The sequence below is a fragment of the Temnothorax curvispinosus genome, unplaced genomic scaffold (genome assembly GCF_003070985.1).
Source record: "Temnothorax curvispinosus isolate PA1 unplaced genomic scaffold, ASM307098v1 QBEX01013118.1, whole genome shotgun sequence".
NCBI classification, from domain to species: Eukaryota; Metazoa; Arthropoda; class Insecta; order Hymenoptera; family Formicidae; genus Temnothorax; species Temnothorax curvispinosus.
In genome coordinates, this window is record NW_020222898.1 from 8379 (window position 1) to 35596 (window position 27218).

Below are 27218 nucleotides of genomic sequence, written 5' to 3' on the forward strand. Positions count from 1 at the left end.
CTCTCTCTCTCTCTCTCTCTCTCTCTCTCTCTCTCTCTCTCTCTCTCGTATAATTTTATTTTAATTAAATAAAGAAAGTGCTATCCTGCGCGGACTGGATCTTGGTAGCCTAATAATAATATTGCAGAAAGGTCCAAGTTTAAACTCTAGCTAGGGTGATACTTTTCACAATAAATTATTTACGATAATTAAAAAAGATGCTTATATTAGCATCAAAATGTAAATCAATTATCGATTTAAGTATGTGGATTTACTGTTCCAACGAAAAATTGTGTTTCAAGCTCGATAAATAATTTAGTTCGATAAAACAATTTTTGTGAGTTGGAGAAAGTATAAAAATTTACACAGAAAAAGTACAAAAATTCACACAAAAATATATTATTGAGCTATCAAGATCCAGCCCGACCGAAGATGACATTTTCTCTATTAAATTGTAAGATTTATATCGGTCCAATTTCACTTATTATTGTAAATTTTATTTAATTTTATTTTTATAATAAAAGTAGTTTTATGAGATTGGAGAATAAGTACCAGTTAGAAGTAATAAATAAACGATACGCGATGCTCTCTCGTCTTGAAATTTTGAAGAGAAAAACAGACATTTTATTTCTAATTTCTTTATGTGTACGGTGTGTTAAAAACACTTGTCTCTATTATAACGTGTCCCTTCTTCTTTTTCAATGTAGCACCTGGTACATACAGTCCAGAAAAAGTGAATTTGGAGAAGGGTCCGCAATACAGTTTAACCGGCAAAAGCCGAATCGAGAAGTGCAATGGAACGCCAGGTATGTGAAGATTCGTATATCCAATAAGCATTCAGTTTCCAATAAGCATTCATGATTTAAAAAAAAAAAAAAAACGGTGACTTTTTTTCGATAGCGCCTGGTGCGTATTGTCCCGAAAAAGTGAAATTAGATCCATCACCGCAATTCAGTTTTGGATTAAGGCCCGCTGTGGAGAAGCCGAGCGATACGCCAGGTATGCAGTATGCACAATGAATCATTTATCATAGAGAGAAAGTGTCTCTGTCGAATGTGTATTTTTTTTTATTTTAGCACCCGGTACATATAGTCCCGAAAAGGTGAACTTGAATAAAGGGCCTCAATACAGCTTGAGTGGCAAGGGACCAGCCGAGAAACTCGCCGATACTCCAGGTATGATAAAGTTGTGATTTGTTATTTGTAGGCATAAACTTTATATGCGAATCGTAATTTATTCAGCGCCCGGAACGTATTATCCCGAGAAATTTAAATTGGACACCATGCCGCAATATAGTTTCGGAATCAGACCTCCTTTGGAGAAACCCAGCGATACACCAGGTATAATTAAAGCACGTCGTTAATAATACGTAAACTGCTATTGTATATTTATTATTATATTTGTGTGCCGTTTGCAGCACCTGGGACATATAGTCCAGAGAAAGTGAATTTATATAAAGGGCCGCAGTACAGTTTGACTGGCAAAGGGCCTGCCGAAAAGCCTACGGATACGCCAGGTGTGTAAAAGCTGCAAAAGCTACCAAAGCAAATTGTTTGTAGATATAATAATATGCTAAAACGATTTTCAGCGCCTGGAGCGTATTCTCCGGAAAAAGTAAGATTAGATAACACGCCGCGATATAGTTTCGGCATTAAACATGCTCCGGATAAATCTAGTGACACACCAGGTAATATGTATACATATAATTAGTTTCCAGCAGTATTGCGCGCGATTGTTACTATTACTCCACATGTTCATTTTTATCTTGCAGCACCAGGTACCTATAGTCCGGAAAAAGTGAATTTGGACAAAGGGCCGCAGTATAGTTTGACTGGTAAAGGACCTGCTGAAAAACCTGCGGATACGCCAGGTATGTAAAAATTGAAAAAGCTCCAAAATAAATTGTTTTATAGATATAATAACATAATAATATGATTTTCAGCGCCTGGAGCGTATTGTCCGGAAAAAGTAAGACTGGATAATACGCCGCAATATAGTTTTGGGATTAAGCACGCACCGGATAAATCTAGTGACACACCAGGTAATATATACAGATTTATATATAATTATTTTACAATAGTATTGCGCACGATTTTACAATTATCGCATATATTTATTTTTATCTTACAGCACCGGGTACTTACAGCCCGGAAAAAGTGAATTTGGACAAAGGGCCGCAGTACAGTTTGACTGGTAAAGGGCCGGCTGAAAAGCCTGCGGATACGCCAGGTATGTAAAAATTGTAAAATCTCAAAAATAAATTGTTTGTAGATATAATAACATAATAATACGGTTTTCAGCGCCCGGAGCGTATTCTCCGGAAAAAGTAAGACTGGATAATACGCCGCAATATAGTTTCGGAATTAGACATGCTCCGAATAAACCCAGTGATACGCCAGGTAATTAAGATTCTGTTTGTGCAGAAAAAAAATAGATTCTTATCGCGTGCGTTCACTTTTATTTCGCAGCACCTGGAGCTTACAGTCCGGAGAAAGTAAATTTGGATAAAGGGCCACAGTATAGTTTAACTGGCAAAGGGTCTGCGGAGAAACCCACCGATACACCAGGTACGTAAAACTGCTCATAAAAAATAGTTTTTAAATATATTAATGTAATATTAAAATGTTTAGCGCCTGGCGCGTATTCGCCCGAGAAGGTAAAATTGGATACTACACCGAAATACAGTTTTGGACTTAGAACTCCTCTGGACAAGCCCAGCGATACGCCAGGTAATTGATTGATTAATTTATTATTTATATTATTATTCATATATTTTATTATTTATGTAGCACCTGGCGCCTACAGTCCAGAAAAGATAAATTTGGACAAAGGGCCGCAATACAGTTTGACTGGCAAAGGATACGTTCCGAAAGCTAACGATGTTCCTGGTACGTTTTAGACGTTATTTTTTTTAAATAAAATTATGACACTTTTCATCGTTGGTGTTTTTATTTTTTGTCGTAGCACCTGGCACATACAGCCCCGAGAAGGTGAATTTAGACAAGGGGCCGCAGTACAGTTTGACCGGAAAAGGGATGCCGGAAAAATTAAACGACAATCCAGGTGAATGCCATGTCACCTCGATAAACTTTAATTGAGACACATTTCTTTGACATACTATTAACATGCGAAGAAAAAATTTAATGAATAATTATAGACGATATTAATTTATGATTGCCTCGCCTATAGGCCCAGCTGATTACAAACCAGAGAAAGCTCTAAATCTGGAACATAAACCTTATTACAGTTTTGGTGATAGGAAATCTTTGGATAAACCTAGAGATACACCAGGTAACGGTGTGGATTAACTCGGTGTGGATTAACATTGGATCTTTAGCGATTCGCGTTTTCTAAGCGGGCTAATGCGCGTAAAAGATATGGAAAAGACGATAATAAACGATATGATTTTCTGATTGCTTTTGGTAGGCCCAGCCGATTACACTCCAGAGAAAGCTCTAAATCTGGAGCATAAACCATATTTCAGTTTCGGTAATAGAAAACCCCTTCACAAGTCCCGCGATACACCAGGTAATGGTGTGAGTTAACAAAAAAAAACTAATGGATCTAATAAAATGTAATATGAATGAGAATGTAATAATTGGTACGAAAAATATTAATTTCTGATTGCTTCGATAGGCCCTGATAGCTACAATCCAGAAAAAGCTCAACATTTGGAACATAAACCTTATTTTAGTTTCGGTAATAGAAAGCCCTGCTTATATAAGCCTAGCGACACACCAGGTAATTGGTGAAGGAGGAAATTAATGGAAATGTTAATGTTACATTGTTTCTGACTTGGGGTTTATCGTGAAGTCTTATACATGAATTATTGCTGTAATGCAAATCTAAAGTAGGCATGTCATATTAAAATGCTTCTTCGACCTTGTCCCACTAACCGTTTGCGGAAGAAACAACTGTACGTAATACTGTTAAGATTAATGCCTGTAAGAAAGTAGAAAAAATGAGATAGATATCGGTACCAGGATTCTGTCGCTGTGCTTCGACTTTTTAACATTTTAATTCGATTTATTTTACGCGGGATTGTTGTAATAAACATGTGTTATAGATATATGTGTATAAATATGTGTATAATAAATGTGTGATTATTATATGTCGTTTTTGTCCTTTAAATATATGTCACAGTACTAGTATGGTGCCTAGTAGTCTTATGCACGGAATAAGTGTAATAACCGGAATTAATACTTTTCGAGAATATACAGAAGCATTTTACAATTCATTTTGCAGCTCCCGGTACGTACTGTCCCGAGAAAATAAACATGTCTAAGTCGCCGCAATATAGTTTCGGCGTTAAAACCGAGATGTACGAGAGGAACACTGTACCAGGTGGGTTCTATTATTGTCATTCCTAATTACTTTCTTGCATTAATATACTAACTTGAAATATATTCTTATAATTTATTAATCTATAATTTATTTTATCTTTCGATCAATATTCTAGGTCCTGGCGAGTACAGCCCAGAAAAGGCAATGCTTTTGTTGGAGAAAGCGTTGCAATTTACTTTCGGTCTCAGACCACCCGCGAGCAGACCAAACAACATTCCAGGTAAATATAATCAATTCGATCTACGATAAATATGATATTGCATGTTAAAGTATGTTACGTAGCAGCAATTTTATTCGCGTGCATTAACATGCATAGAATGCAGAATTGCAAAGATTAGTTCTTCACACCAGTAGTTCGCTGTATTTAGTCATTTTGTATCGCTTCCTTGATCATTTATTCGCACACCTTACACTTCGTGAAATATTTAATAAGATGCAAACCTTCGTCAGAGATGTAATTTTACATGAAGATATCCTACAAACAATGTTACAAAAAAAATGCGAGAAAAAAAGAAAGAATACGACGTAAATGGTGAATGAGATAAGATTACGTATGAAATAATGTAATAAAAAACAATATGTTAAATTCTGAGAAAATAGATTGATCATATTTCAGCGCCCAATATCTATAACATCCCTTCTGCTCTCGGCGGAACTAAGGAGGGTAACAAGAAAGCGGCACCCGCCTATTCTATATCCAGTAGGCAAAAGGTCTTTACGGACGATCGTGTCCTCGTGCCCGGGCCGGGCGCGTACGAGACAATTAAACCGGACACGACCAGAGCGAAGAGCCCAGCGTACAGCATAAGCGCGCGTTTTCCGATACCAGACGATCACTCGCAGATCCCAGGACCAGGAGCACACTGCCCGGAAAAGGTATGTAAAACAAAGTAAAAACAAATTTCAAAATGTATAAAAAAAATAGAATATACGTAAAATATAATAAATATATTATAGATATAATATAAAGCATACATAATACATAGAGTATAGTTCTAGTAACACATTGTTTGAATTCAAAGATATAACGATATTCAATAGTATATAACGTAATACAATGACAATTAATATAATTAATTGATGTAATCACTATTGTATTTCAGGTGTTTCTCGACATTCCCCCGGCGCATACGTTTGGAATCAGGCATTCACCGTACATTTGTAATTTAAAGGACGCAGTTTATTAATTCATCAATTAGTGACAACTGGCAATTTATCGACTAAGACGCATTCTTTTCCATTACCGTGACACGATCAATTAACGAATCTTAGAGATAGGCAAGTTTTATTTTTTCTTTTCTTTTTTTGTTTTTTCGCTTTATTATTACTAATTCCGTAGAAAAAATACATCGACAGAATAAAGAAATATATATTAATGCTTAGGCAGAACTGTTATGCTATATAATGCAAGGAAATTTAGGCTGCGATCCGATTCACGCGCACAGCGCTGAAAGTATCGCTCTATCTTCGTTTGATATTCGATGTGCAACGAAAAACAGAATGATGCTTACAATGCTGTGAGCGTGAATCGGACCGCAGCCTTAAATACATTAAAATATCACTGTAAACAATCGTTTTTTCTTAATGAAGCGTTTAATGTAAAATGATAGATACTAATTTATTTTCTCATTTGACATAAACATATATAGAATACATAAATATCTTATTTCGATTTTCATCGTCCATGAAATAAAAACGCCATGAAAAAGTTTAAATAAAAGTATGATGTATTAAAAATATTACTACTTTACTTGTTATGGTTCTATTTTACTCATTTTCTTACTCTTATTACTTTCCATCGAACTTGTACAAAAATAAATAATCGCTCTGGCTGATACATTTTCTGTTATTTTTTATTATTCATACTTATGAGATTGTCCTATAAATTTCAAGCAACTGATATATCTCGCAATTAGTTGCTATATTATCGTACAATAAGATATTAAATTTCCATTTTCTTCTCGACGCTGACAGAAGAGACGCGGATCAATATTAAGGAAACGGAGATTTTCAGTAGTTACCTCATCAAGCATCTCGGATTTCAACGTTTTCTTTAGTTCATCATCTATGATATATTTCGCGGTCCGAGTCTGAAAATCCATTAAAATATCCCTTACGCTATCAGGGATTGTCTTTTTTTTTGCAACTTCGGTTGCAAAAACCGCATAGAAAAGGTCTGGGTATTTCCTAAAATTAAGGCGATCTCTTCCTTCGAGCCTGTAAATTTCCAAATATGGGAAACGATTTCCATATCTTGTGCGTAACTCATCCATAGCTCTTCTGAGATCAGCAGCTTGTTGTGCGATATCCGAGAGGAAGATGGCTTTATTTACATTTACATTTTTTACAGACACAAAGGCATCCATCTTTATTATCCTCTTCATGCCAAAATATTTAATCTTTATTTTTACTTCAGCCATCGCAGTTTTCACAAGCATAGGAGATCCTTCCGGAAGGTCCAGGGCGGCAACAAGGAGGCTTCTGGAGAGTGCAGGTCTCGATTCAATCCAAACCTGCCAAATTTCTAATGTTCTAATAAAGGTCAGATATCGTTTTTGCAAAACAACACCCGATTTAAAAATGTTTTCTATTTTGTTTGCTTTACAAACAGCTTGCCATCTATTGATGAGATATTCATGACTTGGATTGAAGCAAGATCTGATCTTTTTGACGATAGTCATTAGTCCTGCCATGCCAAGAAAGACTAGGATCTGATCAAAGTGGTTCATATTAGTAGCCATTTCTAGTGCTTTTGCTAGCTCAGGTGTCATATGCACCTGGCGCACGGGCACCTTTGTTGGTCGTGTTCCTAGTGTCCAACAAATGGCTGTCACTATCATCTCTTCAGGAGTAATGTTTTCGTCAGAACAGAGTATAACGTGCGGAGGTTCGATGTATGAGACTGTCTCTGTTGTGGGATGTTGTGGTTGTGGCCGTGGCAAGCGGATCTCGCGTTGAATCGGCGCATAGTTCATAGTGATGTTGGAAGATTCCGGATGATCGGACACTTAAAAAAATGTAAAGACACAAAAAGTAGAGACCTCCCTAATTAAACTATTATTGATAAGGATTAATCATTTGCTTTCGGGGATCGTAATAAACAATGTGTCAATATAATGAATTTCATCTTAGCTTTATATGAGAATGCGAGTGCACAATAAGCTATTACGCTTAATCTAGGATTAAATATATATTAATACTGGTATCCTTTAGCTCACATTTTAAAGTAATACATCTATTTATTAGTTTCACTTTATTAGACCCATTACTCTTTAAATTAAAATAAAAAAATTTGACTCATATACGAAGTTTAAATATGAATTACATTGACATATTACATAAACATATTCAAATTGTAATACGCGTGCATAATTAAACATAATGAATATTTCAATAAATAATATTGCGTGTATAAAATAATTATTAGCGATTATTTAATTCGTATATAAATAAAATAATAAATAAATTACTTATTTCTTGATTGTCTCTGTGGTTGCGTCGTCCGATTCTTCTAATATTTCCTCCTTCTCCTTTTCCCAGACTCCTTTGTTGTAGCAAAATTTGCAAAATAAATTTTTCTTTTAATTACAATTGCAAGCGCATTAATCATTGAAATATAAAACAATCGCACTTTGAACGGTACTTTCAATTAACAGCACGCGATTAAGCCACTTAAATCGACAATTCGGATGTATTATGCCTAGTGAACTATACATATATACTAAATAAACAGACAGAGTCGGAAAGCAACCATTCTGTCTTTTTCTTCTCGTGGCCCGGGCGCTAGCATAGGAGTTCACATTCCAGTATAGTATATAGTTCACTAATTATTTATCCATATATTTTTCAATTCAAAAACAGCAAACAGATGAATAAATTGAGTAAAATATCTGTTTCAAGATGCAATGTATGGCTCGTCTACAATAGCCGCAAGAGTATGCAGTAAGACGTAAGCAGTAAGTTATTAACTAATGGGATTTTTACAATTCAGGAATAATGTGTCGACTGTGCCGACTGTGGTTGATCAATATAGCATACTGCTTATGTCGCCTTTACTGCATACTCCTGCTGCCATTGTAGACGACGCGCGACGCTTTAAAGTCGTAACCTCGATGTGCTCACGATGAAGTTATCTCGATAATCGCGGAAATTAGTTAATCGCGCAGGTTAATAGCATTTGAAATCGTACGATACTTGTCGCGATTGCGTTTCGAGAAATAATACTCACAGAGCTACCTGCCCGCTCGAGTCACAGTCTCAGTGAGCGAGTGATAGGACGTCGACGTCGACCAAATGCAAGTGCGCGCAACAGTACGCAGAAAAAACAAATATGCAACGGCCGCGGCCGTGTGATGTAATACCGATTTCTTGATTCACTACAAAAAATACAGTTCAACATATAGTAAAATAAATGTGGAACACTCCTAAAAATTGATTGCGATAACGATAACTCGACTATCTGCGCACATTAAAATAAAATTTGCTTTAATCGTGAAAGTATATCTATATGTACATTAATTTAGAAAAATACACTCTCGCAGGAATAATTGTAATATACCTAATTTATTTTAGGTATGATATACCTTTTCTGTTTTCTGGCAATCCTCTGTCATCAACTAACTGTGGTCTGTGACTCGCACTACACTATTAACTTATTATAGCGCGCAGTCGGCTTCGCAGACGCTTCGCTCTCTCGAAGACATAACACGACCGAACAAAAGACCGGCGTATCTTCTCTTCACTCTTGCAACCGCCGATTCGCCGGCGTCGCGATATACATGCTATCGGTTTCCCACTCACACACATACCACACACGTACATGCACGCATACATTCATCTCCTACATTACTTTCTGCAAAATTTTTGCGTTTCGAAAGGAATTAAATTATGCAATTTTAATAAATCAAGAATTTTTTCCTTGTGATTTTAATAAATCAAGAAAATGAAATTAAACCGCCGCGAAAAATGAAAGGACTCATTATGTTCCTGTGATTTATTATAAAATTATACAATTTTACTCCTCTTCAGATGTAAAATTTTGAAAGAGAAAAATGATAACAATTATAACAAATATATAATTCTCACTTTTCAATTACAAGAGAAAGACGAATCTTAAAATTTAAATTTAGAATTAATCTATCATAATTTAAACACGCCGACTAATTTTACTTATTATATCAAGAGAGATATCTCCTCGCGATTAAATTTTTCATGAAAAATCTTGATAAAGAAACATTTATTTCAAATTCACCGAAGTATCCGCCATTAAAGTATTTTTTGGTATATAGCGACGAGTCTCCCTGTATAATCAGCTTAGGAGTTTTCAATGCCGTCTGCACAAGAGGGGATCTACTTATTACGATTCGTTAGAAAAGTTTTCGATCCGTTCTTTTCACGCGCGGTGGTTTTTAGAGAGCGGATGCTCCTGCGGGAAATCGGGTAGGATATGGAATGCAAGACCGAGTAAACAAAAGCTACTACCCAGGTAGCATTAATGTCTAAAAGACATCATAAAGATGTTTTTAAGATGCCAAAAATCTTAAAGATGTCTTTATGATGTTTTTTAGACATTAATTGCTACCTGGGTATTGAATGGCGGTCGGGAGAAATTAGCGAAGTTGCGCCAAGATTTAAATAAAGCATCCGCGAAGAAAATGAAGAGACATGAACTTTCTTCCCCGCTATCCCCGTCGATTTCTTTCCGCCGGAAAGATCTTTCTTTTTTTTATTTTTTAGCGAAGAAATAAATCTTAGAACTTTCTTAATGGAAAAGTGAAAAAAGATTAGAAGGGTCATGATTTTAAGATCAATCATTTAATATAGCGCGACAACACCGCAATCATTAATTTTATATAAATATATCTTCCTTGTAAAACCATTATTAAATTTTACTTAATGATTTTCATAATGTGATATACACTGTTGTTACATTGGCATAATACCCAAAATTGGAAAATTAGAGATGGGAAAGAACACGAAAGTTTTTAAACAAAAAGAACATATAAATTTATTGTTATATATATATATATATAATATATATATATATACAATTCAATAAAAAAGATATACATAAAAATGTTTATTATCTAGTAAAATACTTTTTGCATATACATATATGGCACAATATTGCAGGTGATCTTTACAAATATATGTTTCATATAAATCATTATTCCTTGAAAAATCAAGGAATATAATTATTTCTAAATTTTATATATATTCGCATAACAATTTCATATTTCTTTTATATAAAATGATAAGTATTTATTTAAGTAAAAAACTACAAGTACAAATGTACAAAAATTTCAGTACAACGTACAAAAGCTATTCTCTGGAACAAGTTTAAGGCTTTTTATTATAACAGTAACAGTAGTATGTCTCATGGGTCTGTCACTATCATTCCATGCCAGTGCCCAGTCATAAAATACTCAGTTGTGTGCTTCATACGATAATCGATTCGAATTCATACTACGTAGATGTACGCATCAAATTGTTTTATACTGCCAATATTCTTCTCATAAACACATTCTCCCGAAATCCATGTTGACAATAACTCGAGTTTCTCATCAAGTAATATAAAATCAGCATCGGCCCCGAAATTCAGGACGCCTTTGTAGGAATCGATACCGAGGGTTCTCGCAGGATGTAAAGTCGCCGCTTCTAACGCCTCGACTACTGTGCAACCTGCGATTACATCATTAAGTGTTATACAAATATAATTCTCATTAAGTGTTATACACTGAATAGAGATATGATGCAAAAATTAAATATAAGTATGCTACATGATGCAATCAACAAATAAATAAAATATTTCACGATTATTTTATTATTATAATTTACCTGTAGCTTCTTTAAAGTGTCTTACACATTCGGAAAGCTCCGCCATGCTACCACACAGAGTATTTGTTTCGGCGATATATGCGCATCCTTTACGTATCTCTATTTTAAACTGTCCCAGTTGATGGATTCCCTCCTCCAGACCCAACGCTGATATCGCATCAGTTACAAGCACAAGACCTGTGCAAGCATTTACATTTTAATTTTATTAAAATTGTAACAACATATCATGAGATAAATATAGGTACATAAACTGCGAACCTTCGGGATGCGTTCTATGAGCGATCCGTAACGCCGCAGGATGAGTATGAATCCCGTCGGCGATTATGCCAAAATGAATGATTCTTCCAGACGGGATTTGGTCGGACGTTAAGAGACCAACCAATCCTGGATCTCTATGATGGAACTATAATTTTTAAAAATGCTATGTGTGAAATATATAAGTCGACTATAAATCTCTAATGTATTTCACAACTCACAGGCAACATGGCATTAAATAGATGAGTGATAAAGGACGCTCCATGTATAACTGCTTTTTCTCCTTCATTTAAATTTGCTACAGAATGTCCTGAAATATATCATGTAAATTGAGTTGAAAAGAAATTCTTAAATCTGCAAGATTCAATATACGCGATATATAAGAATTAAAATATAAAATTCCAAAACAAGACATCTTTACATTTAATATAGCATAATAAGGGCTGATTGTTCCAGCCTGTTGCTAATCTACCTAATAGTTAAATCATATGTATGTCTTTGTTTATCCTTTACATTAGACAAAGATAGGCATTGATTTAACTATTGGTTAGCTTACCAACAAGTTGGAACAACCGGCCCTAAGTGCATTATCATTAAAATATTAAGCTTTTGCTCCAAGCTCTAAACTGACTTTTTTAATAAAAAAAAAAAAAAACGTTTTTGATGCTGTCTTAAGTCGTAATCTTAATCCCTAAGTTTTAAGCGAGCTGACCAGATCCCAGCTGTAAAGTTTAAAGTTTAAACCATATTAATGTCATAACTCAGAGCTTAGAACAAAAGGGTTACACCTATTGTAGACCCAGGCTAAAGCTTTAGCTTACCAAGAGACACTTTGATATTTCTTCTACATAACTCTTCAATAACAGATGTAGCATTTGGAATCTCGGGTGCTAATGTGAACATACACACATTGTCTAGATCGCCATACATATCAGTGACCGATTTAAATCCCTAATAGGAAATCCCTATATATGTAAGTTAAGCAATACATTGAAAAATTCTGTAAATTTACTCAGAACAGATAATTATTACCTGATCAAATTTTCTGATACAATGTTCAGGATGGGCACCTTTCTTGACCGGACTAATAAATGGTCCTTCTACATGAACGCCCAGTACACCAGCACCGTGGCTACCTCCATTTCGCTTCTTTATCCTCGGTAAGATTTTGTGATACACCTCGGTGGGTGATGTAACCAATGTAGGGCAAAAGGACGTTACTCCATGTTCGAGCAATCCTTTTGCTACTTTAGCAATGCCACCTTCCACATCGTCGACATTGCATGAGAAATCTATGCCAAATCCTCCTGGCAAATAAAAATATTAAATATTAAATCATTCATTTACTTACAGAAGCATAAAATTATAAGTTTCTTATTAAATTTTGAAAAATCTATAATATTAATTTTAACAATTCACGAGGTTTTTTGCACTAACAAAATATTTTTGTACCTATAATTCTCTGGTTTATAATCTGTATCTTGCATCAAACTCTAAGATTGCATTGCATCCAACTCCAATTTATGATATATAAATTATTAATTTTTCACTTGGCAAAAAGTAAGAAAAATAAGAAAAGAGTGAAATGTCAAGAATGTATGTACTTGATTAAATACCATTGATCTGTACATCTATATACCCCGGTGAGATCAAAGCTCCCCTACAGTCTATCCTAACATCTGGCTTGATTTTCTCGTCGTAGAAGATCTTCTCCGGATTCACGATCTTTCCGTCTCGCACCCATAGGTCCTCCGTCTGAATCCTACTGTCGCGCAAGATTTTGCAATTGCAGAATTGCTTGAGAACACTGCTGTTGTTTCGCAACATGCTCGACGATCGCGTGACGAGAAACAACCCCGAGTCAGCGTAATTTTATAATTAAGAGTCTTATGTCTTATCTGCGGCCGTACCCAAAGCATTATCAACAGTTATCAATTAATGCGTATCCACGTCGCTGTTTACGAGCATTTAGGCCAAAATGGCGATTGGTAGGCGAGTCTGGCGAGCTGGAGTATGACAACTCGTAACAATCGCAACGTCTGACAATAGACCGGCCGTCATGATAAGGGGTACATACATACACAGATGGAGTACGTACGAATCCGTACAAATAAATTCAATAAATATATCGTCTCGCACGCAACAGCTGTTGCAACCATTTTGTTGGTCAGTGTCATGGCCGAACCTGGAAATCCGGATAGCCTCAACTCTTTTGACGAAGTTAGCGATCTAGTATCTAGTAGCGTATAGACATCTGTGCTTGGAGGTGGTTAGACCCATGGTGTAAGAAGAAAGGTGAACCATTCCGATGGATGCGCAGTAGGTTAAAAGTAGTGGGGGACAGTTAGCCAATTACGCTTTGAGCTTTTATGCGAACATATGTAAAATTCAATATGGCTACTGACTGAGTTTCGTCGTGTCATTTATCGTGAACAATTGCTAAAAATGCCAGTGTGTTGCGTTAAAAATTGCAAGAGCCGGACCGGTCGTGGTAATAGAGAAAATTACAACGTATTGTTGTGTTATTTTCCAAAAGAGCCTGAAATAAGGAGACAGTGGCTCGAAGCTTGTCAGAGAAAAGAAGCAGATATAAAACTTAGCTGTGGTGAGTTTATATTCCGAATGCTTTGTATAATTACCGGGTAAATGGTTTTATTTGTCATGTTCCAAAGATTATTAAAAAATCTTATTTTTAGCTGCAGTATGTGAGCGACATTTCGTACCGGATTGCATCGAAGAGAAATGGACACAACAACGTTCGAAGAATCTGCCACGACTGATTCGACGGCTGAAAAAAGGCTCAATACCAACGGAATTGCTGAATATTCCAAAGGAAACAATACCACAGCTTGACGAACCAAAAGAAAAGATACCCCGGTAAGTTCAGAAATATATCCATTTAATCTTTTGCATTTATTTTTCACGAATTTCTGTTGTGCAGTTCATAATAGTTTTGGAATAATACCGAAAACTGAAAACCTACCTCACAATTTGTATTAATGGTATTTATTCTATCGTATAGCAAATCCAAAATACCATCTTATAACGAACTTGTTGCTTATGCGAAGAGAAATACGGAGATGGATGCTAATGCCGTAAGCACTGGAAATGAGTCAGAAAATGATGAGCGAGACGAACAAGCAAAAAGTGAACACGGTGGTTTACCAGTGGAACCCGCTGAAGCAATGAATATGTATGTATTAATATGTACATTTTATTGTATATCTAAATTTAAATGATCAACAGTAACATAAAAAAATTAAAATTGTACAAATAAAATAATCATTAAAGCATTTTCGATTAATATTTATTCATGTATTATTTTTTTACAGTGCTGAACAGTTAGACAATCAGCCGAATAGGGAAGCTGAAATGCTTATGGAACAGCTAAAAAAATTACAAGAGGAAAACAAACAACTTGCTAGCGAGAATACGCAGCTCTCTGTTGCGAATACGCAGATCTCTATCGCATTTAAGCAGCTCGCCGAAGAAAATGAGCACTTGAAAAAAGATGCCATTAAAAATCTTAACGAGTTTCAACAACTGCAAAAGAATGTTGAAAAAAACGCTGAAACAATAGCGTTTGACGCATTGCGTATGGTGTTTACATCTGGACAAATTAAAAGAATTATGTCTCCAAATAACAGTCGTATGACATGGTCAGCTGAAGACATTTCTTCTGCTATTGCCCTGCGGTCAGTAAGTGCCAGAGCATACAATTATTTACGGACGGTGAAAAACGTACCTTTGCCTTGCGTGCAAACTCTCAGAAATTGGAGTGCTCATTTTAATGTCAAACCGGGCATTCTGAAAGATGTTATACAAATAATGCAGAGTAAGGGAGGAGGCTTGTCGATGATAGAGAAACTGACTGTATTGTCTTTTGATGAACTCTACATTTCGAATAAAGTAGACTTGGAACGTCGTGAGCAAAAGATATATGGACCGCATAAAACAAGTCAATTTGTAATGGCTCGAGGCCTTATCGGAAACTGGAAACAACCAATCTTTTACGACTTCGATCAACCCATGACAAAAGAAATTTTATTTGAAATCATAACACGTCTTCAAGAAGTAGGGTACACTGTTGTTGCGGTTACGAGTGATTTGGGACCTACAAATGCACGCTTATGGAAGTCAATGAACATTGGAGTTGAGATCCCAAATAATAAAAATTCTAAAGTGATAGAGAAAGCAGACGAAGAAAAGCAGTGTTTCTTTTTGCATCCATTAGACAAAAATTTGAAAGTATTTGTTTTTGCTGATATACCACACATAATTAAACTAGCTAGAAATAATTTATTTGATTCAGGATTTATCGTCGACGGTCAGTTAATAAACAAAGACATTTTAGAAGAGCTAGTTGCACTAAATTCCTGTGATTTAAAAATTGCTTTTAATCTCAGTAGACTTCATTTAGATGTTAAAGGCAACCAGCGACAATCTGTAAAATTAGCTGCACAGGTTTTTTCTAATCGCAATGCAAAGGCAATTGAATATTGCGGAAAACAAAAATTTCTTTCGCACAATAACAATTGGCAGATAATGTCAAAGGTCTTAAGCCTTTTTAATGACTGGTTCGACATATTTAATTGCCACTCTAAATTTGGCAAACACAGTGGTTTGCGTGCGTATGGAGTTGATTTGCAGAAACAAGATGTAATTCTGGATCAAATGGATGAACTTGTTAGCAATATGCGAACTCCAAAAAGATCGACATTACTTCCATTTCAAAAGGGAATCTTATTGAGTAACCGTTCATTAAGGCAATTACTTCAGTACGTGAAAGAAAAATATTCGACGGATGCGTTAACGATCGATTTCATCATTACGAGAAGACTGAATCAGGACATTCTGGAAAATTTTTTTTCATACATAAGAGCTATGGGACATGCAAATGACCATCCTTCACCGGTGGAATTACAGAACCGTTTAAAATGGTACATCCTCGGAAAGCATTCTGGGCATGCTTTATCAAATAAAAAAAATACGGAAAATGACCTGACATCGGTTTCTTTCATGGATATAGAAGATGTACATGAAAATGCTTCTTGTACATCTGACTGCTCAGACATTCAAGAAGATGATGACCTCGCAAAAGAGGCAAAATTGTTCATGCAAGTTGATCACGTTGAAACATTCACAGTCAATGAAGACCACGAAGAAGAGGTTAATGAGGAAGATGAATCAGGTACTTGAATCAATATCAAGATACACGGTAATGTCTCACGCCAAGTATATACAGTTTTTACTTCTGACTTTATGTCCTTATATTATTAATTTATGGTTGTCATCTCCGTCTTTTGTGATGCCAAATGTACGATAATAATTTCATATAATCATTATGCACTACAACGTCAGAAATAATTGCAAATGGCAATACTTGCGCTACCATGTTTCTTGGAGGTTTTTTTTAAAAAAGCTACTTTGTTTGCAAAACAAATAAAAGCAATACAAGTAATGAGAGAGCATACATAACAATCCAAACAACACAAAATCTAAAATTGGGTCATAAGACGTCTTATGATCCAATTTTAGACTTTGTGTTGCCTGGGAAGTGATTACATTCCAGGCACTTTAGTATAATAATAATAATAATAATAATTTAATACAAATTGTACAATATACAAATAAATATACAATAGTATACAATAATAAATTCTACAAATATTTAATTACACAAACACATTACAAATACAACACAAATATACAATAAATTAATTATAATAATTATAATTATTACTTACACCACCTAATTAACTGCAATTGATAAGATGTTTACAATGTACATGTATAAAGGATTTACATACATGTATAATGTATGTAAATGAGTGACAGCTTATACAAAAAAATAAAAAATACTACTATTTTATTTTATGACTTTTTCAGAAACCCAGATAGTTTATACTACTCCAACCATTGATGAGTTTAGTTTGCTTCAAGAATTTGAAACTTCAATAGCTAGTCTAACAATTGAAACAGAAGCTTTGATTTATATAGCTGGTTATGTTGCACATAAATTTCGGCATAAATATCCAGAATTAGGTGTTCCTACGTCAACTCTTCCTCTGACAGATAATTGGCTGTCTTGCATATCCAGAGGAAACTGTATGTATCCCTCCAAAGATTTGCAGACAGCAGCCAGTATTATGAACGAAGAATTTGTAAAACTTCATGGGCGCTCATTTAGCAAAGAAAGTGGTATATTTGACAAGGTAACAAGCATCACGTGCGCAAAAGTTTCTTTTCCCGCTTGTGTAATCGCGTGCCTTGTACGAACCCGTACGTATATACGCCTGCGTCAGATTAATCAAGAGATAAAACAACAAAACTGTACTAGAAAAGAAAAAAGAAAACTCAAACATATATGCAACAAACAGTCTGTATAATTATGCTTCACTTTTGTGATATATATATTAAATATAACATATTTTTATCCAAATTGCGTTATACATATCTTATTTCATTTCTGAAACTTTTAAAGAGCGCGCTACCTAAAAGCTCAAGCTCTGATTGGTTAAGATCTCAGACTTCCGCCATTATGCGCAATGGTTCACCTTTCTTCTTACACCATGGTTAGACCGTTGGAGGTGTTTCCCTTGGCTAGCGAAGAGTCGCATATTTCGTAGTCTCTCGGACGAGAATCTACACAAGCAAGTTACCGCAAGTGAAAAAAGTTTCTGTCTGATCATCTCGTCTCGATTAGGTAAACGGTAAGACCGATTCTATTTGGATTAGCGACAGATTTGATTAATTAACCTCAAATGTCAAATGTCACTGACGTTCAATCTCCTTTTTTTCGAGCTGTACAGAGTCTGTTTTCTATTGCTGAACTGGCTGCACTAGTTCAGAGTTTATCTTTTTTACTCCACATTGGAAGGAAAAAGATGAACTCTGTGAACTAGCGAAGCCAGTTCAGCAATAGAAAATAGACCCATAGTTACAATTATCCTAATTTAGTAACAATTTATTAAACAACAACAAAAAACCAGTTTGGAGCCGTTCTGTTTTCAATAAATGATATGCATATCAGAATATATCCTTTCAATCTTTTTTCAGACAATGGACGCATTTGGTGACAATTTTGTCAACGAACCTGATGTGGATCCAGCAGCAGAGTTCCTGGCGAGGGAGCAGGATCAGTTGGCTGGTTTAGAAGATGACATTACACCGATGGCGGTAACTCTGGCTGCAGCTGCGGCAGGTCAAAACGAAGGTAAATAGGAATTGATATATAAATAAGAAAATGTGTCATAAGTTGTAATTACATATTGTTTATCTGTATCATATGTGTGCAAATATCGTAAACGTCGACAATATGTCGTAGATGAGCTGTCTGGGAAATTTGGAAATCTAAAAGTTGGACCAGGAGGCGATGCTGAAGGCAGCTTCGAAATTGTAGATACCATCGGGCAGCCTGGAGAAGCATCAGCATCACCGGCAGCATCAGGTACGAGATCATTTTCAGATAATTATTTTGAGATCTCCATCTCCATCTCCATCTTGAAAAGAATCAATTGTTATTTTATACATTTTTATGCATATAGAACCAGCACCTCCTCCGCCAGTTAAGGAGGAACCTGAAAAGATTAAAAAGTGGAGGGAGGAACAGAAGGCGCGTCTTGAAGAGAAAGGTAAGTAGTCAGTTTTATCGCTGAAATGTGATACATTTGTTAAGAATAGTATGGATAAGGGTGCAAATTTTTTTTAGACGCAGAGGAGGAGAAAAAGAAGGAGGAATGGAAAGAAGCTGCGAAGAAAGAGTTAGAAGAATGGTATAAGCATCATGCAGAAGCCATTAATAAAACGAAGACTACCAACAGGTAATTTTACTGATCTTTTATCCTCTTTCTTCTCTCGTATATCTCTATCCCGTTTAAAAAATAAAAAAACAAGCTAAAACTGAACATTAAGTTGTGATTGCTAATTAGAATCTTTTATGACCGTCTATTGAATTTTATTTAACAAGGCTTGTATCCAACAATAATACAATATTTATATATTTAAAAATATGGAGTAATATATATCGGAAATGTGAAATATTGTTGAGAGATATAATAAATATTTTGGACTAAGTTCATCACATCATTTAATGTACAAGTACAATTAATATTGATAAATTAGTCCAGTATTATGCTATGTATAAACTTTTGAAGTTTTTAACATGTATATAATTATATTGTTTCTATTTCGCTTCTTAGGGAGTCAGCCAAGTAAGTTAAAAAAAAATATCTTTATCCGCATGAGAACATGCATTACAATTCATGCATTGTAACACGATTTGCTTTGGAAACGCCGAGATTGTATTTGCTTAGAACGTGAATCGAGGATATAAAGGCGCAGTTTTCTCATTCTCTTCCTTTTTTTCGCTCTTTCAATTATCACGATATTGCTTCTTAACGAGTTACCTTGAGACTGCACTAAACGACATTGCATATAATAAAATTATTCTCAACATCATCTTTACTTTATAGTTTATAATATGCCTAAAATGACTGAATTAAAAGGCGTAAATGCATTTATTAATCTTTGAATGTTATCAATGATGAATTGTCAATCCTCTCAATCGTTTTATAAAAACCATTTCCATAAACTGAAAGAAAGAATAGAACGTGTTAATTAAGCACTACTTGCTTATGCATAAGCACAACATGAATGTTATAAAACACCATGATTGACATCGAGTCTAATAGCTACGCGTTCATGTCACATAATAATTTAAGAACAATACAAATTTATTTCTACTTTTTTCTCAAGACTCTGATATATTAATGAAATATATATGTCACTTAATTCCTCATTTCTTTCACATTACTAACTGATATACAACGTGTGCTTTGGAATTGGTTTAATACACATTTTTTTTTTACGAATAGGAACGCAGAGAAGCAATTCGTCGCAGAGGCAGATGAGGTTGAACCAGGCACCGAGTGGGAACGCATCGCCAAGCTCTGCGAATTCAATCCAAAATCGTCCCGCACTTCCAAGGACGTTTCCCGGATGCGTTCGATCATTTTGCAATTAAAACAGACACCGCCCACTCCCATTAACGCTTGATTAAATTGAAGACGTTATCCTTGCAATTAGACTTTGAGAATATGAGTTATGGTAAATAAGCGAAAAAAAATGATTAAAAAAAAGATATAATGCACATCGTGATCGCGACGATATTAACAAAATTCATAAATGTTCTGTTAAATAAGAGATAAGTAATATTATTATTATATATAATAAAAGTTATTGATAATAAATACATTATGAAGTACATGAGTAATATATATTTGCGTCAGATGTGATGGGAGACGAGACACACGGAAATCGGCGAATGTATTTTCCAGTAATGAGCATTTATTGTAACTATAAACGGTGAGCAATAAAAAGAAGTACACACTAATGATTTCAAAAGTTTGAGCACGAAGGTCCTCTAGTTACAAGTCTTGTAAAAACACGTCTCAAAATATATCCCTCTCTTATCTTATCTCGAATACATTTAAGATTATCCAAGATGCTAGTCCAACAACATTGTGCAAAAAAGTTTATACATTTTATGCGATATTAACATAGCTTAAAACTTTTTGAAGTCAACATTAATTAGTAAGCTTCGGGGGAACTTAACTTTTTTCTTTGTCATAGGATATAATCTATAAGAAACAGTTCAACCGTTAATCCAAAGTTTGGCAGCTCAGATTGACAATATAACTATCTTTATCGTTATATATATATCTAATTATCTATAAATAGTTTTTTCCTTAAGGATTTCAGGTTAAATCTGTAAAAAAAAAGGAGAATTATGCATCATCATAAAGCATTATTACTAACAATAGATTCATAAAAACAAATTTAATGTTTAAAGATACAATATTATGTACCTGCATGGATCACGTTTTATAGCCAGCTGCATATCGTGTCGCCAACGGTAAATATAAGGATACGTATCGGGACAAATCACAGATGAAAGTGCATTGTAAACAGCATAATCTAATTTTGTTGGTGAAGACCTAAAAGCATTAACATTCAATAATGATATAAAATATTGCTTTAAAAAATTATTAGTATGTGATATATCATCAGTACTGTTCGCCTTTGCATAAAAAAATAATAAAAAATTTATTTACCCTTCAATAAATATTTGAGGACCTCCTTCTTCTGCAATCTGCATGTCGTCATCGAAATCGTCTTGAATAAGTTCTGGCGAGGATGGAGGTGTAAAAAATTCTAAGCTGTCTGCAAGATAAAAGATAAATAGTTAACCCTAATTTGATTATAATAAAATCGTAATTAACAATTATAGGATATCATAATTTCACATAGAGGAGGGAGAAGATATTATTTATTCCTTTGTGAGATGTAAGGGGACCTAAACACGCAATACCTGTATCTTCTTCAACATTATCAATTTCGGTAGTTAATGAGCACAAGTATAATTTATCACATAAGTATTGTATATCGTTAATGGCATCCATTTCTTTTGGCGTCTGTTGGCAACTTACTGGTTCATCTTCGCAACTCGCTGGCGCATATGCGTCATTAATCAGGTTTCTCTAAGAAAAAAAAATAGAAACATTAGAAGAATTGACTAACGTAAACATTAAAAACGTATTATTTGATACATTTTTATACCGTCGAGTAAAATAATTGCTCGTTATCTCTGAATCTTTTCTCCAAATAATTTTCGAGCTTCTTCAATCCATCGTCACTCCGAAAATCAACGAAATCTTTTAAGAATAGCCAATATTCCTTCCAAGGCACTTGCCATTCCTCGGCAAGATCTCTAGAAAAATGTCATACATCAAAGAGAAAACCGGATTATTTTTCATTATTTAAATAAATAAGATATAATAAAATACTATAAAGAAAGTCATCTATTTATCGTTTGATAACGTATCATTAAATAATATAACAATTAAGTACAATAAAATGTTGTAAAAATTACGACTTAATTTCTGAATATTTAATATTTAACACACGCACGCACATATGGCAAATATATTAGTATTATCATATAAGGATACAGTAATAAATTTTGGATTTAATATCTGCATACCTTCCAACACGTTCCAACCCTTTTTCTGTGTCTTGCAGCCTCAGAGCTATACTAGGGCTATTCATAATAGGGCTATTCATAATACCGGGTGCATCGCCCTGTCCTTTTTTAGGAGTCATACGTGGTGGTGTTTTCCACTTTTTTCGAAATTCTTTTGCTTGTCTCTCAGTCATTGGACCGGCAAACGCCCTTACTTCTACACGAGGACTCATAGGATCTCTATTCAAATTCTGTAAACAGTAAAATATCCCACTTTTTATAAAACTAATATCTACGCTTCGTTCCAAGATTTTGCTTATATAAACACATATATTCCAAGTGGATTAATACACATATACTTACAAGTGGATTAATCGGCGAGAATGGTTCTCCGATAACAGGTGGACATGCATTGCCTTCTGTTCTTAACACAGGTACATAGAATTGATCTTCCAGTAGCATACGTATCTCATGCTTTAGAGCTTCATCATTTTGGCACTTTCTGCTGCATATTAACTAAAATCGTGAGATATTATATATATTATATTATATTATATTACATTGTTATATATATATATATATATATATATATATATATATATATATATATATAAAAGTATAAAATATTAAATAAAGAATTTGTTCCCTTACATCTATAGGCCGCTGGTCATATTTGTTTTTCGAAGTTTTACTACATTGAGAATATGAGACAAGAACCCGAACAACATCCTTAAAACCAAATTTAACAGCAAAGTGTAACGGGGTCTCGTTGAGTCCTTTGTCCGGTGTATTTAAATATAAATCCCGTATAATCTCCGCAGGATTTAAGTAAGTTTCACATTTTTCTTCCCCAAAATGCCACTGCATAAATTTGGGATCCCCAACAGTATTCAATATAAATTCGCACATTTTTGGCTTGTTCTTTTTCGCCGCTATATGTAAAGCATTATATCGAGAGCCCATCTAAAAATATAATATAATTTTCTATAAGAAAATATAAAACATTTGCTGCATAATTATGCAGTAATTCTAATATAAAATTATAAATAATTATAAATTATGTAAATTTGGCAGATACGTATTTTATTATTGTATAATTTTTTATATTACAATTTCGTTAACATAATAATAATACATGTAAATCAGCAGAAATACTGATCACACGTAAAAAATAATCATTTCTATAAATATTAAACTTATGTAAATAAAGATATTTACACTCTTTGCAATTATATATACTGCGACAAATGAGATCAAGTTTAGAGAAATATAATTGTAAATTATATACATATATATATTTACCTGCAAAATTTCAGGCGTATCTCCACTGCTGATTAGATATCTCGGATTTTTCCATACGATATTCTCCACAGCCTCCAAGTCCCCATTCTCGATTAATCTTTTGAAAGCTATAAGTTCCTGCGTGGTTGGTGCCTTAAAATTACTCGACTGTTCTTGCGCCGCGGCAACTGTCACAGGATGATTGCAAGAAGGCTGTTTGGATCCAGTCCTTGCGAATGCTACAGCATCGGAATAATTCTTGAAACTATTAAAACGGCTAGTCTTATCTGTCTTATGCACTTTTAAGGCAGTCTGCTTGTCTTCATAAACGTGAAGAGTTTCTGTAAGAGATAATCGTAATAATATTAATAATAATAGTAATTAGGAGGTTGAATAATGTACAAATAGTACAAGTTTACTTTTTGATATAATATGTTACTGGTATCGCTATTAATCTTATAGAGAATTACTTATACAAATATCATTTTATGTTATGTTAACCCTTCTTAATTTTAACAACTACGAAGATTTTCTATATGAAGTAAAGTCGATTCAGAGAGTGGTTCTACGTTGTCGTACTAAATTCTCAAAATTGTACAAGCTTCTACCATAAAATTTCCTTGTAAGATTGACAACTTAATCAGTAACAGACAATTTTCCACGTATAAAGAGAAAAAAGAGCATTATATTATTATTCAAAGTTACAATACCAATAGATTAAGAGAGAAAGTGTATTTGAAATTAACCAAAATATGATAAAATTTGAAAAACAGGTTGTTTCCTGTATATTTTGAGCTGTGTAAAATGACTTTTGGATATATCAAAATACCTAAAAAAGATATCACATAATTCCTGCGTGAATTAGAGTAAACAAAGCACTCAAATGTCAAAAAGTTTCCAAATTATACAGATATTATTCCCAATATTCCTTCCGAGTTTATCTTGATATCTTGTTACACAAAAATTTGTACCAAAAATACAAAAATACTAAAATCATATAAACTAAATTATATAGGAACGGTTGGAGTGTTGTGGCGGTGGAAGCCTTGAGAAGGGAGGGGAGAAATTTAGGTAAAGAAATATGGAAGAGGGATGAAGATGTACAGAGGCAGTTAGAGGGAAACAGGATTTTAGATGCAAGGTATAACAAGAAATATAAGGAGCTAAGTATAGATTTGGAAGGCCCAAGTTATTTAAAGTTGGATAATTTAGACAGGCAGGGTCTCGGGGATAGTATCAGAGCGTTGTTAAATTTAAGATGCGGGAACTTAGAATCAGGTAACAGGTATTGGCTAGATGAAGAGAAACAAATGTGTATTTTTTGTAATGAAGGCAAGGATAATATGAACCACTATGTTGAAGATTGCGTTAAGACAAAGGAATGGTTTACAGTTACAGTATTAGGAAAGGATAGTAAAGAAAAGTTGGAAAAACTTTGGAATGATAGGCTGTGAGATAGGCTGTGAGGTTAGGAGATAGTGTATAATGGTATATATATAATAAGATATAATGGTATAATTTATAATAGGATTTTGGATATTTGTGTATGCGTGGATTGAATGCAAGTATGAGAGATTAAGGATTGATTGTAAACCAAGTCCACTTTCTGGCTGTATTGCTAAAGTTAATAAACATATATAAACTAAATTACATGTATTACACACATAAAATGATAAAATGTCAACAAAAACAAGTCCATACAAACAATACTAATTTGGAATAAGCAAAAAGACTTTAGATTTATATAATTTTTTTTTATAACTAAATAGCAACCTTTAAAGTTCTCTCGTAAAATCATATTCTTTATCTCTCTGTCTCTTGAAAATTATCCCAGCAATTCTTATTATTTCATAATAATTACACTTATACTTTTGATTTTTTTTTCAAAACTGAGATGAACGGACGTAATTGTTCGGTTTTAAAAAGTTATAAATTTTATCAGAAGTCACGAGCGATCACGGTTGCAAAAAGACGAGACTTCACAAATCATAATCGAAAGGACACGCTAAAAAAAAAATCAACGATCAAAATCAAAATTATACAAAAAAAGTTTTAAATTTAAATATGTTTACTCAGTGATGAGAAAAAGAAATAGCTTTGTTCCAACATTTCACAACTGCATCTCCCCCCCCCCTTACCCTCAATTGAATTAACGTTATCGAAAGCACTCTCTCGAGCGCGCGAGAGAACGCTACTTCTAATTATAACGAGCGAAAGGACGCTTGATTAAAGCCTACCTTTCCCATCTGACGGGTCCCTGTGTTCCATGTACACGGCATGGTACTGCGTTGCGGTCGGAAGGTTAGGACGCGCGTCGGACGCGTTCTCGCGGTCCTCGGGCATCGCGGTCGCCGTCTCCGCCGAATTTTCATTTAGCAAATCAACGACGAACTCGCGCGACGTTGGCGTCATAGTCATCACGCGACACACTCTTCTCCCGGCGCTTTCCACAGGCAATTTTTGACGTGACTCTGGTATAAGCAACCAAAGGGTACCCAACTGCACCAGAACCAATAGCAGCCACGGATAGCAACTTTGGTATACGTACACAAACCATGCCAAACGATCGCCAAAAATCGCCTTTCCACGTCGTTCGCCGATCACATGTTCACCGGGGATGACATTTGCCGCAAAAACAGAGCGTCGAAACGGCGCGATAGCCGCCGGTAGCTCGATCGCGAACGGCTCCTCGTCCCGCGTCCCGCGTCGACTCGTTGAAATCAATCTTGATTCCTGCGCGGGAGAAAACCCAAGAAGAGATCACACGGCGGAAATATCTCTCCCGAGCGGACAGTTGCCGCGATTTACGTATGAGATTTACAGATGTAACAGAACGTGTAAAATACAAGAACTCTAATATGCCGATCACCAAGTACTTCTATTGGCCGTCTTCTCTTTTCAACCGCCATTTTTGGACTTATTATCTCTCACGTACCAATCCAGACAAAAGGCCTGTTCTTTTTAAAACTGAACTTTTTGCACAGTTTATCTTTTCTCTTTCTCTCTCTCTATAAAAAAAAAAACGTGCAACAATTTCAGCCTAAAAAGAACAGGCCGAATGCGAGTCGTGGGTCGTGAGTCGTAGGAAATGGACCAATCGCAATCGAATTTGAGAAGAATAATCGACTGTGATTGGTCAATTCTTACGACTCACGACTTTACGACAAACCTATGGTGAAAGAGAGGATACGCAGCCAATCACGTTCGATTATTGGGCGCGTTCAGCAGACAACTGTTGCACAACTGTTGAGTTCGTCTTATCAACACTCTGCTGTGATTGGTTCGTTCTAAAAGTAAGAACCAATCACGTTTGATTATGCTACTGAGCGGCTTGGTCTGCTGAACGCGACCAATGAAAAATCAAAAATCTACTATAGACAGGTTACGTGGTATTTGAGGATAGTTGGCATATCTCTCATTTGGCCTAGTTTACACCGATCACTTGATTTGCCTATTAAATAGTAAATAACTAGTAAATAAGTCTGATTATTGGCTGATC

At 34.8% G+C, this 27218-nt stretch overlaps 5 protein-coding genes across 7 annotated transcripts in view; 2 read left to right on the plus strand and 3 right to left on the minus strand.

Annotated features, from left to right (window-relative positions):
• Positions 1-5982, plus strand: part of LOC112463160 (proline-rich extensin-like protein EPR1) — a 14092-nt gene extending 8110 nt beyond the window's left edge. Inside the window, exons 8-28 of one of the 2 annotated variants that reach the window (XM_025029355.1) lie at positions 687-785; positions 880-978; positions 1056-1154; positions 1221-1319; positions 1397-1495; positions 1568-1666; positions 1751-1849; positions 1922-2020; positions 2110-2208; positions 2280-2378; positions 2448-2546; positions 2610-2708; positions 2769-2867; positions 2944-3042; positions 3169-3270; positions 3406-3507; positions 3616-3720; positions 4225-4323; positions 4439-4543; positions 4940-5199; positions 5427-5982. In XM_025029355.1, coding sequence (XP_024885123.1) covers positions 687-785; positions 880-978; positions 1056-1154; positions 1221-1319; positions 1397-1495; positions 1568-1666; positions 1751-1849; positions 1922-2020; positions 2110-2208; positions 2280-2378; positions 2448-2546; positions 2610-2708; positions 2769-2867; positions 2944-3042; positions 3169-3270; positions 3406-3507; positions 3616-3720; positions 4225-4323; positions 4439-4543; positions 4940-5199; positions 5427-5510 — 2243 coding nt within the window. In that variant the 3' untranslated portion in view covers positions 5511-5982. The remainder of the gene's footprint in view (positions 1-686; positions 786-879; positions 979-1055; positions 1155-1220; positions 1320-1396; positions 1496-1567; positions 1667-1750; positions 1850-1921; positions 2021-2109; positions 2209-2279; positions 2379-2447; positions 2547-2609; positions 2709-2768; positions 2868-2943; positions 3043-3168; positions 3271-3405; positions 3508-3615; positions 3721-4224; positions 4324-4438; positions 4544-4939; positions 5200-5426) is intronic. The other variant, XM_025029356.1, reaches the window with a different exon arrangement.
• Positions 5983-6074: 92 nt separating this feature from the next.
• LOC112463161 lies at positions 6075-8990 on the minus strand. The gene is made up of 4 exons (XM_025029357.1): positions 8907-8990; positions 8552-8699; positions 7794-7867; positions 6075-7330 (listed from the first exon to the last, which is right to left on the minus strand). Coding segments are annotated over exons 3-4 (1089 nt in total). The 5' UTR covers positions 7795-7867; positions 8552-8699; positions 8907-8990; the 3' UTR covers positions 6075-6242.
• A 1456-nt stretch (positions 8991-10446) lies between these two features.
• Positions 10447-13674, minus strand: LOC112463165 (N-acetylglucosamine-6-phosphate deacetylase). The gene is made up of 7 exons (XM_025029362.1): positions 13032-13674; positions 12448-12722; positions 12237-12366; positions 11637-11725; positions 11419-11563; positions 11161-11337; positions 10447-11004 (listed from the first exon to the last, which is right to left on the minus strand). The coding sequence occupies exons 1-7, from the start codon at positions 13240-13242 to the stop codon at positions 10784-10786; spliced, it is 1248 nt and encodes a 415-aa protein (XP_024885130.1). The 5' UTR covers positions 13243-13674; the 3' UTR covers positions 10447-10783.
• Positions 13675-17994: 4320 nt separating this feature from the next.
• Positions 17995-20555, plus strand: LOC112463164 (clathrin light chain). 2 transcript variants are annotated; one of them, XM_025029359.1, is made up of 7 exons: positions 17995-18128; positions 18475-18631; positions 18743-18865; positions 18963-19049; positions 19127-19238; positions 19617-19628; positions 20292-20555. In XM_025029359.1, the coding sequence occupies exons 2-7, from the start codon at positions 18478-18480 to the stop codon at positions 20470-20472; spliced, it is 669 nt and encodes a 222-aa protein (XP_024885127.1). In that variant the 5' UTR covers positions 17995-18128; positions 18475-18477; the 3' UTR covers positions 20473-20555. The 2 variants fall into 2 exon arrangements, with proteins under 2 accessions (XP_024885127.1, XP_024885128.1); XM_025029360.1 differs by lacking the exon at positions 19617-19628.
• Positions 20556-20743: 188 nt separating this feature from the next.
• Positions 20744-26601, minus strand: LOC112463162 (ankyrin repeat and LEM domain-containing protein 2). Its single transcript, XM_025029358.1, has 10 exons — positions 25957-26601; positions 23741-24060; positions 23090-23401; positions 22802-22954; positions 22460-22689; positions 22036-22186; positions 21788-21956; positions 21531-21639; positions 21285-21413; positions 20744-21184 (listed from the first exon to the last, which is right to left on the minus strand). Exons 1-10 carry the CDS (start codon positions 26135-26137, stop codon positions 21139-21141), a joined length of 1800 nt encoding a protein of 599 aa, XP_024885126.1. The 5' UTR covers positions 26138-26601; the 3' UTR covers positions 20744-21138.
• Between the last annotated feature and the right edge of the window lie 617 nt (positions 26602-27218).

What these genes read in the sequence shown, in the direction of transcription:
- LOC112463165 (XM_025029362.1), bottom strand. Translation starts at nt 13,242, where the DNA reads ATGTTGCGAAACAACAGCAGTGTTCTCAAGCAATTCTGCAATTGCAAA. An exon ending in TATAGATGTACAGATCAATG is followed by an intron (nt 12,723 to 13,031) that starts GTATTTAATCAA and finishes TTTATTTGCCAG; the next exon opens with GAGGATTTGGCATAGATTTC. An exon ending in AAATATCAAAGTGTCTCTTG is followed by an intron (nt 11,726 to 12,236) that starts GTAAGCTAAAGC and finishes GATATATTTCAG; the next exon opens with GACATTCTGTAGCAAATTTA.
- LOC112463164 (XM_025029359.1), top strand. Translation starts at nt 18,478, where the DNA reads ATGGACGCATTTGGTGACAATTTTGTCAACGAACCTGATGTGGATCCA. An exon ending in AGCATCACCGGCAGCATCAG is followed by an intron (nt 18,866 to 18,962) that starts GTACGAGATCAT and finishes TTATGCATATAG; the next exon opens with AACCAGCACCTCCTCCGCCA. An exon ending in GGCGCGTCTTGAAGAGAAAG is followed by an intron (nt 19,050 to 19,126) that starts GTAAGTAGTCAG and finishes AATTTTTTTTAG; the next exon opens with ACGCAGAGGAGGAGAAAAAG.
- LOC112463162 (XM_025029358.1), bottom strand. Translation starts at nt 26,137, where the DNA reads ATGACTATGACGCCAACGTCGCGCGAGTTCGTCGTTGATTTGCTAAAT. An exon ending in AGCAATTATTTTACTCGACG is followed by an intron (nt 21,957 to 22,035) that starts GTATAAAAATGT and finishes TTTTTTTCTTAG; the next exon opens with AGAAACCTGATTAATGACGC. An exon ending in ATAAAACGTGATCCATGCAG is followed by an intron (nt 21,185 to 21,284) that starts GTACATAATATT and finishes TTTTTTTTACAG; the next exon opens with ATTTAACCTGAAATCCTTAA.